The 16,067-nt window shown below is 39.4% G+C and overlaps 1 protein-coding gene across 1 annotated transcript; it reads left to right on the forward strand.

Moving 5' to 3' along the window:
- The first annotated feature begins 7,591 nt into the window (after positions 1-7,591).
- On the forward strand, positions 7,592-15,835 carry mmp20b (matrix metallopeptidase 20b (enamelysin)). The gene is made up of 10 exons (XM_079608900.1): positions 7,592-7,786; positions 8,313-8,551; positions 8,644-8,792; positions 8,875-9,000; positions 11,870-12,028; positions 12,149-12,320; positions 14,673-14,806; positions 14,883-15,039; positions 15,127-15,230; positions 15,317-15,835. Exons 1-10 carry the CDS (start codon positions 7,667-7,669, stop codon positions 15,415-15,417), a joined length of 1,461 nt encoding a protein of 486 aa, XP_079465026.1. The 5' UTR covers positions 7,592-7,666; the 3' UTR covers positions 15,418-15,835.
- Positions 15,836-16,067: the final 232 nt, after the last annotated feature.

Below are 16,067 nucleotides of genomic sequence, written 5' to 3' on the forward strand. Positions count from 1 at the left end.
GAACTTGTGTAACATACAAATCACCAGCTCTATATGTCAGTGAATTGACCACTAGGCTATGGGAGCCTAAGGTTTAGCAGGACTTTGATAGATATTAGAAGATCCTCTTTGTGTAAAAAAATACAGGGGGAACGGATCTCGACGGCTGTTTTTTTGCCGTCGGATTCTGTTCCCCCTGTAAAAAAAAATCTGTCGGAATCCGTTCCCCCACTCCCATTATGAGAGGTGTTGATGTAGTGGCCTAAAAAATGCTTATTTTATTTTGTGTGGGGATGGAGCTTACCTGGGACCAGTCTAAAGAAATATATTTAGGAGTTTTTTACTTTTATTATGATAGGAAAATATGGGATTAAAAAAACTCCACAAGCCGGGACTTGAACTTGTTTCACCTAAAAATCACCAGCTCTATATGTCAGTGAATTGACCACTAGGCTATGGGGGCCTAAGAATTAGCAGCACTTTGATAGATATTAGAAGATCCTCCTTGTGTAAAAAAATACAGGGGGAACGGATCTCGACGGCTGTTTTTTACATATTAGAACCTCATTGTGTATGAAATACAGGGGGAACAGAATCCGACAGCAAAGTACAGCTTGTCAAAGGGACCTGTCGTTCCCCCACTCCAACTATGAGAGGTGTTGGTGTAGTGGCTTAAAAAATGCTGATTATATATTTTTTGTGTGGGGATGGGGCTTACCTGGCACCAGTGTAAAATAAATATAATTTGGAGTTTTTGCCTTTTATTGTGATAGGAAAATATGGAATCAGAAAAAGTCAGCAAACCGGGACTTGAACTTGTGTCACCTAAAAATCATCGGCTCTTGAAGTCAGTGCACTGACCACTAGGCTGTGGGGGGCTATAAATTAACAGCACTTTGATAGATATTAGAAGATCCTCATTGTGTAAGAAATACAGGGGGAAAAGAATCCGACGGCAAAAAAACGTATGTCGGAATCCGTTCCCATTATTAGAGGTGTTGATGTAGTGGCTTGAATAAAGGTTGATAGTGTTTTGTTTGTGGTTTGAGGTTAACTGTCATCGTTTACATTTCAGCATTTGGCAGATTTTTGATCCCGAGTGACGTAGATTGAATTTCATTGTACACATTTTGTATTCTCATCAGTTTCTGGTTTCCCTGGGAATCGAACCTATGACCTTGGCATTGCAAGTACCAATGCTCTACTGTTTGAGCTACAGGAAAGCTCTTTAAAAAAGTGCATCAGTTTAAGGGATCATTTTTATGCAGTTTTTGCTGTTTATTTTGATAGCAGAGTACAGGATCAAGAAAAAACAAACTGGGACTTGAACTCGGGTCACCCAAAGCCCTAAATTTCTTAACACCAGTGCACTGACAACTAGGCTATAGGGGTCAATACATCAGCAACAGTTTAATACATATTAGAACCTCATTGTGTATGAAATACAGGGGGAACAGAATCCGACAGCAAAGTACAGCTTGTCAAAGGGACCTGTCGTTCCCCCACTCCAACTATGAGAGGTGTTGGTGTAGTGGCTTAAAAAATGCTGATTATATATTTTTTGTGTGGGGATGGGGCTTACCTGGCACCAGTGTAAAATAAATATAATTTAGAGTTTTTGCCTTTTATTGTGATAGGAAAATATGGAATCAGAAAAAGTCAGCAAACCGGGACTTGAACTTGTTTCACCTAAAAATCGTCAGCTCTTAAAGTCAGTGCATTGACCACTAGGCTGTGGAAGCCTAATCATTTTCAGCACTTTGATAGATATTAGAAGATCCTCCTCGTGTAAGAAATACAGGGGGAACTGATCTCGACGGCTGTTTTTTTGCCGTCGGATTCTGTCCCCCCTGTAAGAAAAACATCTGTCGGAATCCGTTCCCCCACTCCCATTATGAGAAGTGTTGATGTAGTGGCCTAAAAAATGCTTATTTTATTTTGTGTGGGGATGGTAACATCCGTTAACAATAATACATATTAGAACCTCATTGTGTATGAAATACAGGGGGAACAGAATCCAACAGCAAAGTACAGCTGTCGGAATCCGTTCCCCCACTCCAACTATGAGAGGTGTTGGTGTAGTGGCTTAAAAAATGCTGATTAGGGACTGTTCGTTATTTATTTAAGGGGCCACCGGAGGAGTTTTGAGATCTATAGTCAAAAAAGACTTGACCCTCCCTTCGCCAGCAATAAATTTTTCTATGACCCTCCAAAATGATTGTGAAAAAAGGCATGACCCTCCCCGATCATTTATTGATTACTTCTGTACTGGTTTGCGCTTGGCAAAGATGTTCAGATATCTCTATGCCTAGACCTACACCAAACGTTCATTAAAAGACTCCTGCACACCCGCCTTTTTCAAACTGGCGCAACGCTGACTCGCGATAGGTAGAAACTGCATGATTTGATTTGTTAAACATGAGGATTATCCGACTGGCATCGCCGCTCACTCTAACGTTAACCTAGATCATTGTTCGCTGTTCTGTTCGGCGCATAACCAAGTGTGTGTGCGGAGTGTGTAGTGCGCACTGCTTGACATGGAGGCGCCGATGCGATTTGCATTTTCCTATCAACAGTGGAAACAACTTCAAATACTCTATTTCTGGCCATACAGAAAAGAATAATGCATCAGTCGCAATACTTTTATTTGTGTAAACTCACAATAACAAGAAAACGTTTTGCTTTTGTAAAATAAAATAAAACAATCAGGGCGCGCTTTCATGGTCTCCGTGAACTGTAGCGCGTCAAAAAAAAAAAAAAAAGCAGAAACATATCGTGGGCTATATAGCATACTAGCCTCAAATATATGAAAACATATCTATATAAAGCTTGATATGTTCACTTTTAAATGAAAAAAATCAAATCGAAAGCAAATATCATTTGATTATGTATCCGTATAAGATGCATTTCTCTTAAAGGCGCACTTTACAGCGGAGATGTATGGAGCATGTTTGCAGCGGACACTGATTTAGAAAAAAAGAGTTTATAAACAATTAAAATGCATCGTTATTTTTAACCATGATAGGAAAGTGTAAAAAAAAAAAAAAAAAAAAAAAAAAAACGATGACCCGGGACCTGTCGTCAAAATCCCAAAAGTATGAAAAAAAATCAAAACAAAAAACGATGACCCGGGACTTGAACTCTGGTCGTCAAAATCCCAAAAGTGTTAAATGTCAGTGCTTAGACCACTAGGCTATAGGGGACAACTGGCAAACAAAAGTTTGTTGAGTATTTGAACCTCACTGCTAAGAAACATGAGAGGGGGGGGAACGGAATCCGACGGCAAAAAAACAGCTGTCGGAATCCGTTCCCCCACCCTCATTTTGAGAGGTTTTGATGAAGTGGCTTAAAAAAAGGCTGAATCAATTTTTTTGTGGATGGAGCTTATTGCCATCAGTTTAAAGAAAATATTTTGCCTTTTAACCATGATAGAAAAGTATAAAAAATAAAATAAAAAAAAATAAAAAACGATGACCCGGGCGGGACCTGTCGTCAAAATCCCAAAAGTATGAAAAAAAATCAAAACAAAAAACGATGACCCGGGACTTGAACTCTGGTCGTCAAAATCCCAAAAGTGTTAAATGTCAGTGCTTAGACCACTAGGCTATAGAGGACAACTAGAATACAAAAGTTTGTTGAGTATTTGAACCTCACTGCTAAGAAACATGAGAGGGGGGGGGGGAACGGAATCCGACGGCAAAAAAACAGCTGTCGGAATCCGTTCCCCCACCCTCATTTTGAGAGGTTTTGATGAAGTGGCTTAAAAAAAGGCTGATTCAATTTTTTTGTAGATGGAGCTTAACTGCCATCAGTTTAAAGAATATCTTTTGCCTTTTAACCATGATAGGAAAGTATGAAAAAAAAAAAAAAAAAAAAAAAAACCATGACCCGGGACCTGTCGTCAAAATCCCAAAAGTATAAAAAAAAAATAAAAAAACGATGACCCGGGACTTGAATTCTGCTCGTCAAAATCCCAAAAGTGTTAAATGTCAGTGCTTAGACCACTAGGCTATAGAGGACAAGTGCAGATGAAAAGTTTGTTGAGTATTTGAACCTCACTGCTAAGAAAAATGAGAGGGGGGGAACAGAATCCGACGGCAAAAAACTAGCTGTCGGAATCCGTTCCCCCACCCTCATTATGAGAGGTTTTGATGAAGTGGCTTAAAAAAAGGCTGATTCATTTTTTTTGTGGATGGAGCTTAACTGCCATCAGTTTAAAGAATATCTTTTGCCTTTTAACCATGATAGGAAAGTATGAAAAAAAAAAAAAAAAAAAAAACGATGACCCGGGACCTGTCGTCAAAATCCCAAAAGTATGAAAAAAAAAAAAAAAAAAAAAACGATGACCCGGGACTTGAACTCTGGTCGTCAAAATTCCAAAAGTGTTAAATGTCAGTGCTTAGACCACTAGGCTATAGGGGACAAGTGCAAAACAAAATTTTGTTGAGCATTTGAGCCTCAATGCTAAGAAAAATGAGAGGGGGGGAACAGAATCCGACGGCTAAAAAACAGCTGTTGGAATCCGTTCCCCCACCCTCATTATGAGAGGTTTTGATGAAGTGGCTTAAAAAAAGGCTGATTCAATTTTTTTGTGGATGGAGCTTAACTGCCATCAGTTTAAATAATATTGTTTGCCTTTTAATCATGATAGGACAGTGTGAAAAAAAAAAATAATAATAATAATAATACGATGACCCGGGACCTTGAACTCTGGTCATCAAAATTAAAAAAATGAGAGCTTAGACCACTAGGCTATAGGGGACAAGTGGAAAACAAAAGTTTGTTGAGTGTTTGAACCTCCTTGCTAAGAAACATGAGAGGGGGGGGGGACAGAATCCGACGGCAAAAAAACAGCTGTCGGAATCCGTTCCCCCACCCTCATTATGAGAGGTTTTGATGTATGCCTTAAAAAAAGGCTGATTACATTTTTGTTTGGATGGAGCTTAACTGTCATCAGTTTAAAGTATATTTCTTGCCTTTTATTATGATTAGACAGTATGGGATCAATAAAAATCAATGAGCCGGGATTGAACTCGGGTCGTCCAAATCCCTAAAGGAGGACCATCTCCTGTGGAGTCATTTATGGAATCATGTCACCACATTTGCAGGATTAGGCTACTCAATATTGGCTACAGATGGCTGTGAGTATCTGCATGCACAGTGAGGTGAAGATCTTTGGACAATGGCCTGGTGTCAAGAAGGTCAGCAATGCAGTCCCTTCTATCCAAGAAAACATCAAGGACAGACTGAAGTCCTGCAGGAAGTACAATGATTGGACAGCAGGTATTTATTCATTCTTTTTTGTGAATTTAAAAATCACAATGAATCACAATATTCCATATTCCAATGATTTCTCACTGAAGGATAAAGGCATTGTACAGGCCATCATGTGGATATAGTCTTGCAAAACCTTGCTTATCCAGTCACTATGAGGAAGAGACTGATCTATTAAAAACAGCAAAACAAGCTCCAAAATAACATTGGCAATACATTTTCCTATGATGACAACTGTTGTTGCCTAATACTGGTCCTATGTGAAAGAGATATTCAGAGTGATATTCATCACATTCATTTGAAATTAGTCATTTTTAGCATACATACTCATCTAGCTGGTCTTATGAGGCCAAAAACAATTGTTGAACTGTTCAAAAGAATTTACCGAATGATTGCCTCAATAATAACCAGGATCGTCTTTTGCAAGTTTGAGTGGTTTTGAGTTGTGCAATGGAAGTCCTTTGAAAGCAAAATAAGGAATGCAACGCAATCTGTGGATTACTGGCTCACGACTATGTATTGTGAAACCATTGCAGAAAATGAGACGCCACAGAGAAATATGAGACGAGCTGTTGATGGTATACTGTATGTTTGACTATTTCTTGCATGCTTTAATGCACCCTGGCAGGGCTCTTGGCAGGCATGTGAGGCTAAGTGTGTCCAAGAAGAGAAATGTTGCATGTTTCAGGATGTATTTTTCTTTGTCCCTTTTTTGCCTGCATGTTTGATAAACGTGAGAAAGAACAATGTTTTCTACCCTTTTAGACAGTTCCTGGGTTGTCTGGAGTCCGCTTACATTGTATGCTACAAATTGAGCCCAGTTGTACAAGGAAGGAATTTAATTTTATTTATTCTTCTCACCACAAACAATTAGCCACTTTAGCATTTTATGGCAGAAAGGCAGTAAGACCACAATTACATCTGCTGCCAATATTCTTTTGCTGGCATTTCTTGGACGGTAACTTAAAATTACACGTTTCTTTAAATACTGTCCTCCTACTCATTCAGGTTACCCAATTTAGCACAAAAGAATTTATAGAGGGTTTTATGCAATGTCTGCTTTACTGGAATCCAACACTGAAGAATGTCTCGAGACACATCTCTTCATTCCCCTAAAACAAAGTATATAGAGATTGAAGGGAAAATAGAAAACTAAAGGCCTCAAAACTATGGAAGCATTACTAATACTTGCATAAATTGCGTGTAAGAAATAATGTATTGTAAGCTGGTTCTTATGACAAAAAAAAGTTTTGCCATAATATCTGACTGTACATAATTCTCCTTGTTATGCATACTCGCCAAAAAATATATACTATATATATATAAATATATAATATATATGTATATACGAACAGTTATATTACAATAATATTAATATTAACGTCATAACAATGCAGTCATTTTCACTATTTGATAACAGAGACCCAAAAATTTGTGACAGTTGTGTTTTTATGAAATGAGTGAGTGAAATACAAGGAAAGTGTCACCTGTTATAGGGATGAGCAGTTTGATAGAGTGCAATAGTCAGGACCCTCACATTTATTTTCTCCATATGGAAATTGATTTTTAACTATAACTTATAAAGCCCTTCAAAGACAGGACTACTATGAATTGAATACTGAATATGACTCTCTGATTGCTGATTGGTCTCAAAACTATGAAAGCATTCAAATTCCAGTGATGATGTATTCCAAAGAACATTTTTGCTATGAACAGTTTAATAATGAAGCAAAGTTTCACTTTGTTTAAGAGCAAATGTTGGTGTAAAAATGCCTTTAAAATTGTAAAATAATGTACCAAGAAGTATTTATGCATAAACTATCAGCTTAAAAAAAGCAAAGTAAAGTAAAAAAAAAAAAAAGAATGTTTAAATAAAAATATTTACACAATTAGACTTCTGCCAGATTCTCAAGGAAAGGAAATAACTACATTCATGTATAAATGGTGCAGATCACCAGATATACTGCAAGTAAGACTCCACTGTACAAAACATTGTTGATATTAGAGGTATTTATGGGGAGGAAAAAACATTTTCCAGATGTTTTAATATTTATTTATTCTATTCTCGCCAACAAACAGCAGATAATGGAAGGTTTATTTCATTGGCCATGAAATACTGCAGGAATATGGACAATCAATAAACAACATCACTCAGACAATCCCATGTGAAATCTAGGAATAATATATATTTTTAAGGTAAATGCCTCCTTTGATGCCTATAATTTGACACATCTTACACAGGATCCCTCTTTTCTTGTGACCAGAGCAAACCACTCCCTAAGCTTGAGGTTTTCCTTGTTTTGGCACTGTCTGAGTCATAATAATACGTTAAAAAGGGTTCAAATCAGCTAAGAATTTCAATGTTTCCTTGGACTGGCCATATTCAGAAGCTTCTGTGGTCTGCAGAGGGGAGATGCATGTTTTGCTCTGTCTAGTTTGTGCCTTTGGCATTTTTGGTCAGTATCATCTAGCACCTTTACCACTTGAAGATGATGGATCGGTTCCTGCTCAGAATGACCTGTCCCTGGCTACAGTAAGTCCTGCATTTGGACCTTTTTAATGCAACTGGGTTAGTACTGTAACCCAGCTGCATTTGGACCTTTTTAATGCAACTGGGTTAGTACTGTAACCCAGCTCATATATATATATATATATATATATATATATATATATGTATGTATGTGTTTATTTGTTTGTTCTTAATGAACTCAGGAGGAACAATCCACAATTCTATAAGAGATTTCGTGTCATCTTCCATTCCCACTATCAAGTATTTCATTAGTAACTGGTGTGTTTTATTCATTCATTCTTTTCATGCATACATGAGCTAAAATACAAATAACGTCACATTTTTCATGTTTATTTATTTTTGTCTAATGTGAATGTTTGCAATTGAACATGTCAAATAACACATTTGAGTAAAACCACTGGTGTAAAACAATGAAAATATACAAATGCAACAGATTTTTCCCTAAACCTAAAAGCATACATAAGTTAAGACGAAGCTTATGAAGGGGAAAAGCCAATAGTTGATACTTCCTGTGGTGGTTTTCTTGCAGAAATACCTGCAGCACTTCTACAGTTTCCAAGCGGATCCTGCAGGTCGCAGGAGGAGGAGCCGTCCCTCTTTCTCTTCCAAACTGAAGGATATGCAGAGCTTTTTTGAGCTGAATAGGACAGGAACCCTGAACCCAGAAACCCTCGCTGTCATGAGGACTCCTCGATGTGGTGTCTCAGATGTGGAGGATTACAGTCACAGACGTGGAAACAGGTGGAAGAAAAACCTCATCACTTATGGGTAAATACCATATTTAACTTGTATGTTACATAAAATGCTCTTCATTTTGATCGCCCAGCATGTATGGTAATGTAAGCGGTACAATCTTACAGTGTTGGGAGGTACACCAGTGACTTACCAGTGAATACAGTGGACGCTCTGATGGCATCGGCTCTGGATGTTTGGGCAAAGGCCAGCCCTCTCACTTTCCTGCGGTCATATTCTCACCAGGCGGACATCATGGTGGAGTTTGTTGGAAACGGTAAGTTGGCATCCACTTATATGAACATTTACTTTTGAAGACAACGTTTTTCATCTGCCATGTCATTTATTCTACAATCTAGTACATGGCGACTCCTTCCCATTTGATGGTCCAGACGGCACACTGGCCCATGCTTTTGGCCCAGGGGAAGGCATCGGTGGGGACGTTCATTTTGATGAAGCTGAAACATGGACAGCTGGGTTCAAAGGTAATTGTTATGAATCTTCAGGAACGAACCCAATAGCAGACAGTTTGCAGGACACACAGGATTTATTTATGACAAAAACAGAAAACAAAACCCACGAGGGGGCAAAACAAGACAGGGTAGACAACACTATACTAAGACTCAGACGATGTACTAACAACTAAGACAGGATCAAAAACTTCTTACAAGACAGGACTTTAAACACATTACTCACAGGTAGATTCACACCATGTATGACAATGAACCGGCACAGGACAGCAAACACAAGGGGATTAAAAAGGGAGAAACTAATGAGGGGAACAGGTGACACTGACTAGGTGATAATGACAAGACGAGGATAACAAGGGGGCGGGGATACGTAACGAGACAACGCAAGCACACAGCCCAAACACAAGGCCATGTGCTTGCACACAAAACATGGGTCTGTCATGATCCTGCCTCAAGACTAGAGAATGAAAATGACAAGAGGGCAGAATCATGACAGAACCCCTCCCTTAAGGAGCGGCTTCCAGACGCTCCAAAAGAGGACATCAAACAGAAGACATGACAGACTGGGAAACAGACACAAACCAACAAAACATGACAAACAACAGCAAAGGCATACATGAAAAAACAATAGCAGGGTTGGGATGCAACAATAAAAATAACAAACACGGGAGGGGGGGGCGGGGGAACAAGAGCGTTCATGGGGGGTAGTCCAGGGTGAATGGGTGGAACGGGGGTCTTGGGTTTTCGGGACGAGGGCTTTGGATGAGGAATCCGGGCGGGTTTTGGTGGTGTAGTGTGGGTAGTGGGTCTGGGAGAAACAGTCTGGGGTTGAGCTATGACAGGGGTGACTGGAGAAACACACGGCGACTTGACAGGAGTCTTGATGGGGACAACAGGGGGCGACAACACGGGAGACAAAACGGGGAATGAAACAGGTGTTTGAGGAACAGGTTCTTGCTCGAGAGGACAGACGGACTGGACTGGTTCATCTGGGCAGATGACTCTAGGAGACACTTGACTCAGGGCAGGAATCGATTCACTTGAATCTTCCATACTTGACACCTCAGGTTCTCTTGAATCCTTCAGGCTTAACACACTAGACTCAGGAGAAGCGCTGTCTGATGTGGTGGGTTCGTGACTAGAAGGCAAATTGGGTCTGGGTGGCATTTCAAGGATCTTGGCAAGAGCGGAAAGATAGTCAGATACGGTTCGAGCGGCTAAGACGACAGGCATCTCCTTCTGGGCAGAAACAGCTTGCAGAACCTCCTTAGCGGCTAGATCGATCGCAACTCTCTCAGCAGATCCTGGGATAGCGCTTGCAGTAGCGGGCTCTGGGACAGCGCTTGTTGTAGCGGGCTCTGGGACAGCGCTTGCAGTAGCGGGCTCTGGGACAGCGCTTGCAGTAGCGGGCTCTGGGACAGCGCTTGCAGTAGCGGGCTCCGGGACAGCGCTTGCAGTAGCGGGCTCCGGGACAGCGCTTGCAGTAGCGGGCTCCGGGACAGCGCTTGCAGTAGCGGGCTCCGGGACAGCGCTTGCAGTAGCGGGCTCCGGGACAGCGCTTGCAGTAGCGGGCTCCGGGACAGCGCTTGCAGTAGCGGGCTCCGGGACAGCGCTTGCAGTAGCGGGCTCTGGGACAGGTAGAGACGAAGGACGGGAGGCTCCCTTCCTCCTCTTTCTCCTAGGTCGCAGTACGGAAGTCATAGCTGGACTAGTGGCCGGTTGGAGAAGCTCCGTAGGGACCGTAACTGGTGCTGGAAGAACAGTCTCAGGCAGCGAGGACTCCGTTGAGGAAGATTCTGAAGGAGAATCCCATGAAACCCGTCTCCCTCGTTTGCCACGGAGATCAGCGGGTGTGGATGAAAACTCGGGAGAAGAAACAGGAAGAGCCTGATCCCCATGAGTGACGACAGCTAGGACTCGACCCTCTGGGACCACTGGAAGCATGGCAGATGAAAACCTCGTGGGATCCCTTGGCTCTCTCCGAGATAAGCAATCCACCACTGCTCGAAATGGGCGAAGAGTCAGCTCCGCTCGTTCAGACAGAGGAGGAGGAGAATTGAGACCGGCGATGAAATAGCTAGAAACCAGGACCTCAGGCAGGAAGAATCTCTTCTCCTCCACAACTTGGGCATACCTCTTCAGGGACAGCTCACCCTGGGGAGGGAATGGAAGTCTTCCATTTCTACTGTCGGCGATGACTGACTGCCACCATAGTTCTCGGTCAGTCGACTGTGGTTTAGCGGGAGAAGACCTACAGTCTGCTGGGTTCTTCTGTGGCCGGTTCATTCTGTTATGAATCTTCAGGAACGAACCCAATAGCAGACAGTTTGCAGGACACACAGGATTTATTTATGACAAAAACAGAAAACAAAACCCACGAGGGGGCAAAACAAGACAGGGTAGACAACACTATACTAAGACTCAGACGATGTACTAACAACTAAGACAGGATCAAAAACTTCTTACAAGACAGGACTTTAAACACATTACTCACAGGTAGATTCACACCATGTATGACAATGAACCGGCACAGGACAGCAAACACAAGGGGATTAAAAAGGGAGAAACTAATGAGGGGAACAGGTGACACTGACTAGGTGATAATGACAAGACGAGGATAACAAGGGGGCGGGGATACGTAACGAGACAACGCAAGCACACAGCCCAAACACAAGGCCATGTGCTTGCACACAAAACATGGGTCTGTCATGATCCTGCCTCAAGACTAGAGAATGAAAATGACAAGAGGGCAGAATCATGACAGTAATGTACATTTTACTTCATTTATTTAATTTTTACATTTTTTATATACATATTTATATAATATAGTGCTTGGTATTAAAAAGAAGACAGTTAACTTGTTTTCTTTCTTTTTTTCGTTCAGGATTTAACCTGTTTGTGGTTGCTGCACACGAGTTTGGTCATGCACTTGGTTTGAAACATTCGCAAAACCCAGAATCGGTGATGTATCCGACATATAAGCATAGTAAAACACACAACCTGCTCTCCAGTGAAGATATCCTAAACATCAACACACTCTATGGTAAAAATAAATCATGTTTCAAAGTCTATGACTGTGAAAATTTTGTGGGAACAGAGGCAGTGTTCAGTTTCCACATTTATATGGGAGATCACGTCTGTGTTTTTTTTCTCTCTCCAACAGGGCCAAGGGACAAAAGGCCCTTTCCATCTTCAAGATTTAGCTGGGGCTATCCCAGCAACCCCTGGTTCAGCGGTTCATATTTCCCTGTGTCATTCAAGGACACATGTAATCTCGATCTGACTTTTGATGCTGTGACTACTGTAGGAAAGGCTATTTTCTTCTTCAGGGACAAGTATGTTGATCACATAGTGTTGGCTGCCACTTAAAATCAATTTGTTTAAAAAAAAAGAGAGAGAGAGACGAGAGAGTGAATGAATATGAGCTTGTGAAGTATGAAGATATTAATCTTCTGTTTGTTTGACTTTTGTTAATTGCAACACTCTAAAAAATAAAACATTGGGTCAACAAAAAAAAATATGTTAACGTTTTCCACTAGAATTTTTAAGTTAAGACTGCTGGCATAATTACATTAATTCAAAGCGATGTTTTGAGTATGGTGAATTACCTTTTAGTCCACAATAAAACGCATTTCTAAGTAACATGAACTTAATAATTTTCAACATGAATGCAAGTAATTAAGTTGATCCAACATAATGTTTTAAGTTAGGTGAATACGTTTTTTCCTACCGAAGCTTCGAAGCTCAAAAATGGTATTCGGACCAGCCCTAATTTTAAATAACACAAATGAAATGACTGACTTTTATAAGGAATTATGTATATTTTTAAACAGCTTTCCAATCACTATTTATCTTTTTAGCACCATTTTTAAATTGTAATATATTTCTCTTTTAAACATACATGTAACATTCATCTTTTAATATATTTCCCTTTCAAAACATTTAAATGAACTATAATATTAATATATAATAATATTAACATAATTAAAGAAGTCGTTTGACATACGTTATAACGAGTCATTAATGTCCTTTAAATTATATGTTTCATATAATAGAACAGAAGCTATATATTGTGAATTTAAACATTTCTCGAGTCGTTTACCAGCGGCAGACGTCAGGAGGACCAGCCGAGGTAAAGGCTGTTCCAGGCGGCTTACATGGGCTCGAGCACCCGGTGATCCCCTGGGTCTCACACAACCCGAAAACGTCCGATCAAATGTTTTAAATAGGCGCTATCTTTATAAATAAACCACAGATTTGAGCTTTAAACAACTACATTCTCGACTGAACAACTCTTAAAACTACATTTCGTGACACAATAACGTATTTTAAATTTCCCGCAGCACTTGCCTCTCCCAGAAGAAGCGGATTTCGCCTCGGACGCGCGTCAATTTCGCTCCAAACGCTTGCTTTTTATACGCGTCCATTTCGCTTTGGAGGCGCGAATGCATTCAAAATGTTCAAGCGTCAAATTAGACGCGGCAGGCGCGAATTTGACGCGCTATTCGCGTCCGGTGTGAATAACGCACAGTTATACTATCAACACTCAACTCAAATTTCAGAATAAGGACTTCGAGATTTCGGTATTCGGTTACTATACAGTAGGCTATCACCAACAGAATCCTGAGCGAATGCAAATGTGTAATTAAACATAAAATTACTAACCATTCACCAGATTGAGTTTCAACTGTGTGGTCCCACTCGTCGTCTGGCCTTGAACATGCATGCGCGCGGAAACTGTGGGCCGTTTACACGTCATCAAATTGTATTTTACATTAGCAGAACTTAAAATTAAATAATTTTTGATTGACTGAAAATGTTAAACTCTGACAAGTCATGATAGTATATTGAATCAATAGGCATAATTTGTGTGTCATCCAAGCTCAATAAAATAACAATTACAAGTAAAAAGTCTAACTGTATCTCAGAACTTGATTTTTTATTTCACAACAATATGTATTTTTAAGTAATGACTAAAGGTCCTCTGAATTAGTTTTTAGAGTGAACTTTATCTTTAACATTAGCAACTTTATATCTCAGTTTGTATCTCAAAGTTTGTCTTGTAATTGGGACTTTATTTCTAATAATTGCGACTTTATATTTAACAATTGCAACTTTCTCATAATTGTGACTGATTGTGAAGATCAAGTCTTCTTTACAATTCTGACTATATAATCTCACAATTATCACTTTATTTCTCAGTTGCAAATTTATTTCAGTTATAAGTTTTTCTTGTAATTGCATCTCTTTCCTATTGCGACTTTTTCTCACAATTGCGAGTGTTTCTTACAATTGTGACTTTATTTCACAATTGCAACTTTGTTTCTCGCAATTGTGTCTTTATATCTCATAATTGTGTCTATCTTTCTCACAATTGCAAGTATTTACCATTGTGACTTTATATTTCACAATTATGACTATTTAAACGACTTTTAAAGTGCTCTCAATTAAACAAAATTTTTAATAGAAAAAACCGTCCATGGTGCCATAATATTACAGTGTGTCAAATATCTTAAGCTTCTTAAGACTCCTGGATGGCATAATGCATTTAAAAATATATATATATATATATAAAGGTTATCATGCTCTTGAATAAATTATTTGGAATATTTACTTGCTTTTTGGCTATCACGTGTACAGTTTTTATTAAATAGGGTTATTAAATATCACTCTTTGTATCATTTTAGGTACTTGTGGATCAAGCACAACAATCAAAATGATATAAAGGAAGGCCCCATCAGCAATTTCATGCCAAAAATTGATTGTCAGATCGACGCTGCTTATTGGGTCCCACAGCGGTCGACGGCATATCTGTTCAACGGTACAGACATTGTGCATCTCTGTATTGCATTCAAGATGTTAAGCAACATAAATTCTCAGTGCTACCTTCAACACAGGTACAATTTTCTGGACCGTGAAAGGATCTCAAGTAAAAGGCAGAGCGAAAAACATCAGCAGTCTGGGGTTCCCATCATGGGTAGAGCAGATAGATGCTGCGGTCCACATTCACAAAACTGTACACACCCTATTCTTCACACAACATCAGTATTGGAGGTGAACTATAGAGATACAACGGCAATCTATCACTAATATCAGCTTTAACTACGTGAATGACGACGTTGAAAATGTGTTTTCTCATAGGTATAACGAACACAACAAGACTATGCATGACTCAAGTCCTCGGAACATTTCTGATGATTTCCCTGAAATAAATGGACCCATAAGTGCAGCAATTTATAAAGATGGTGCGTATTAGATTGTTTACACTTGGTCTATAATTTATCTGTATTTTCTGTTACATAACTTTTATCCATCACTGTACATTTTTCAGGTTCTCTTCATTTCTTTGTTGGCACGGATGTGTACAAATATGACGTCAAACATAAGGAAATTATTGGAGCAGATAAAACAACTTCCTGGCTTGGATGTTAATGTATATTTATAGACCTATTGTTCCTAATTCTAATTTAATCATTATTTTTGCGATTCTGTGTTTAGTGCCGCTAAAGTGGTGTAGAAATGACACTCTTCACCTTTAAAGATGGTATTAAATATGTTGTATTGAATTGTATAGCGTTGCATTTCATGTGATAAATGCATCTTCTGTTTGTTTTTGGAATACTTTTTTAATATGCAAATGTATCAAAAGAGTCAGAATGTGGTATAAATTCAAATGTATTTTTCATCTGACAAAATGATAATCAAAAATGTATGACTGTATAACTACTTCTAAAAAAATAACTTGTTTGCATTCAGTTATGCACTTGCATGCCCGAGGTAAACCAAAGTATTTATCCTGAATATGCACTAATCGGCGTGTATTTATTATTGCAATAAAGAAAAGTACTTGTACTTGCTTTTCATGCAAAATTAACATTTAAGAATATCCAAAATGAACAGCATATAAAAACATTTACTACAAATCATGACACAATCATAATCCTCTTCACTCCTCCATAAACCCCACTAAGACTTCTGATGAAAAGCTAGACGTGACTTCATTTTGTGGATGACAAAAGCCACTAAATGCCTGACAGTAAATTCTTGTTTGAGGGCCCGGGTCCCACGTGATCGCTTACTAC

The sequence above is a fragment of the Phoxinus phoxinus genome (genome assembly GCF_949152265.1).
Source record: "Phoxinus phoxinus genome assembly, chromosome: 4".
In the NCBI taxonomy this organism is placed as follows: Eukaryota; Metazoa; Chordata; class Actinopteri; order Cypriniformes; family Leuciscidae; genus Phoxinus; species Phoxinus phoxinus.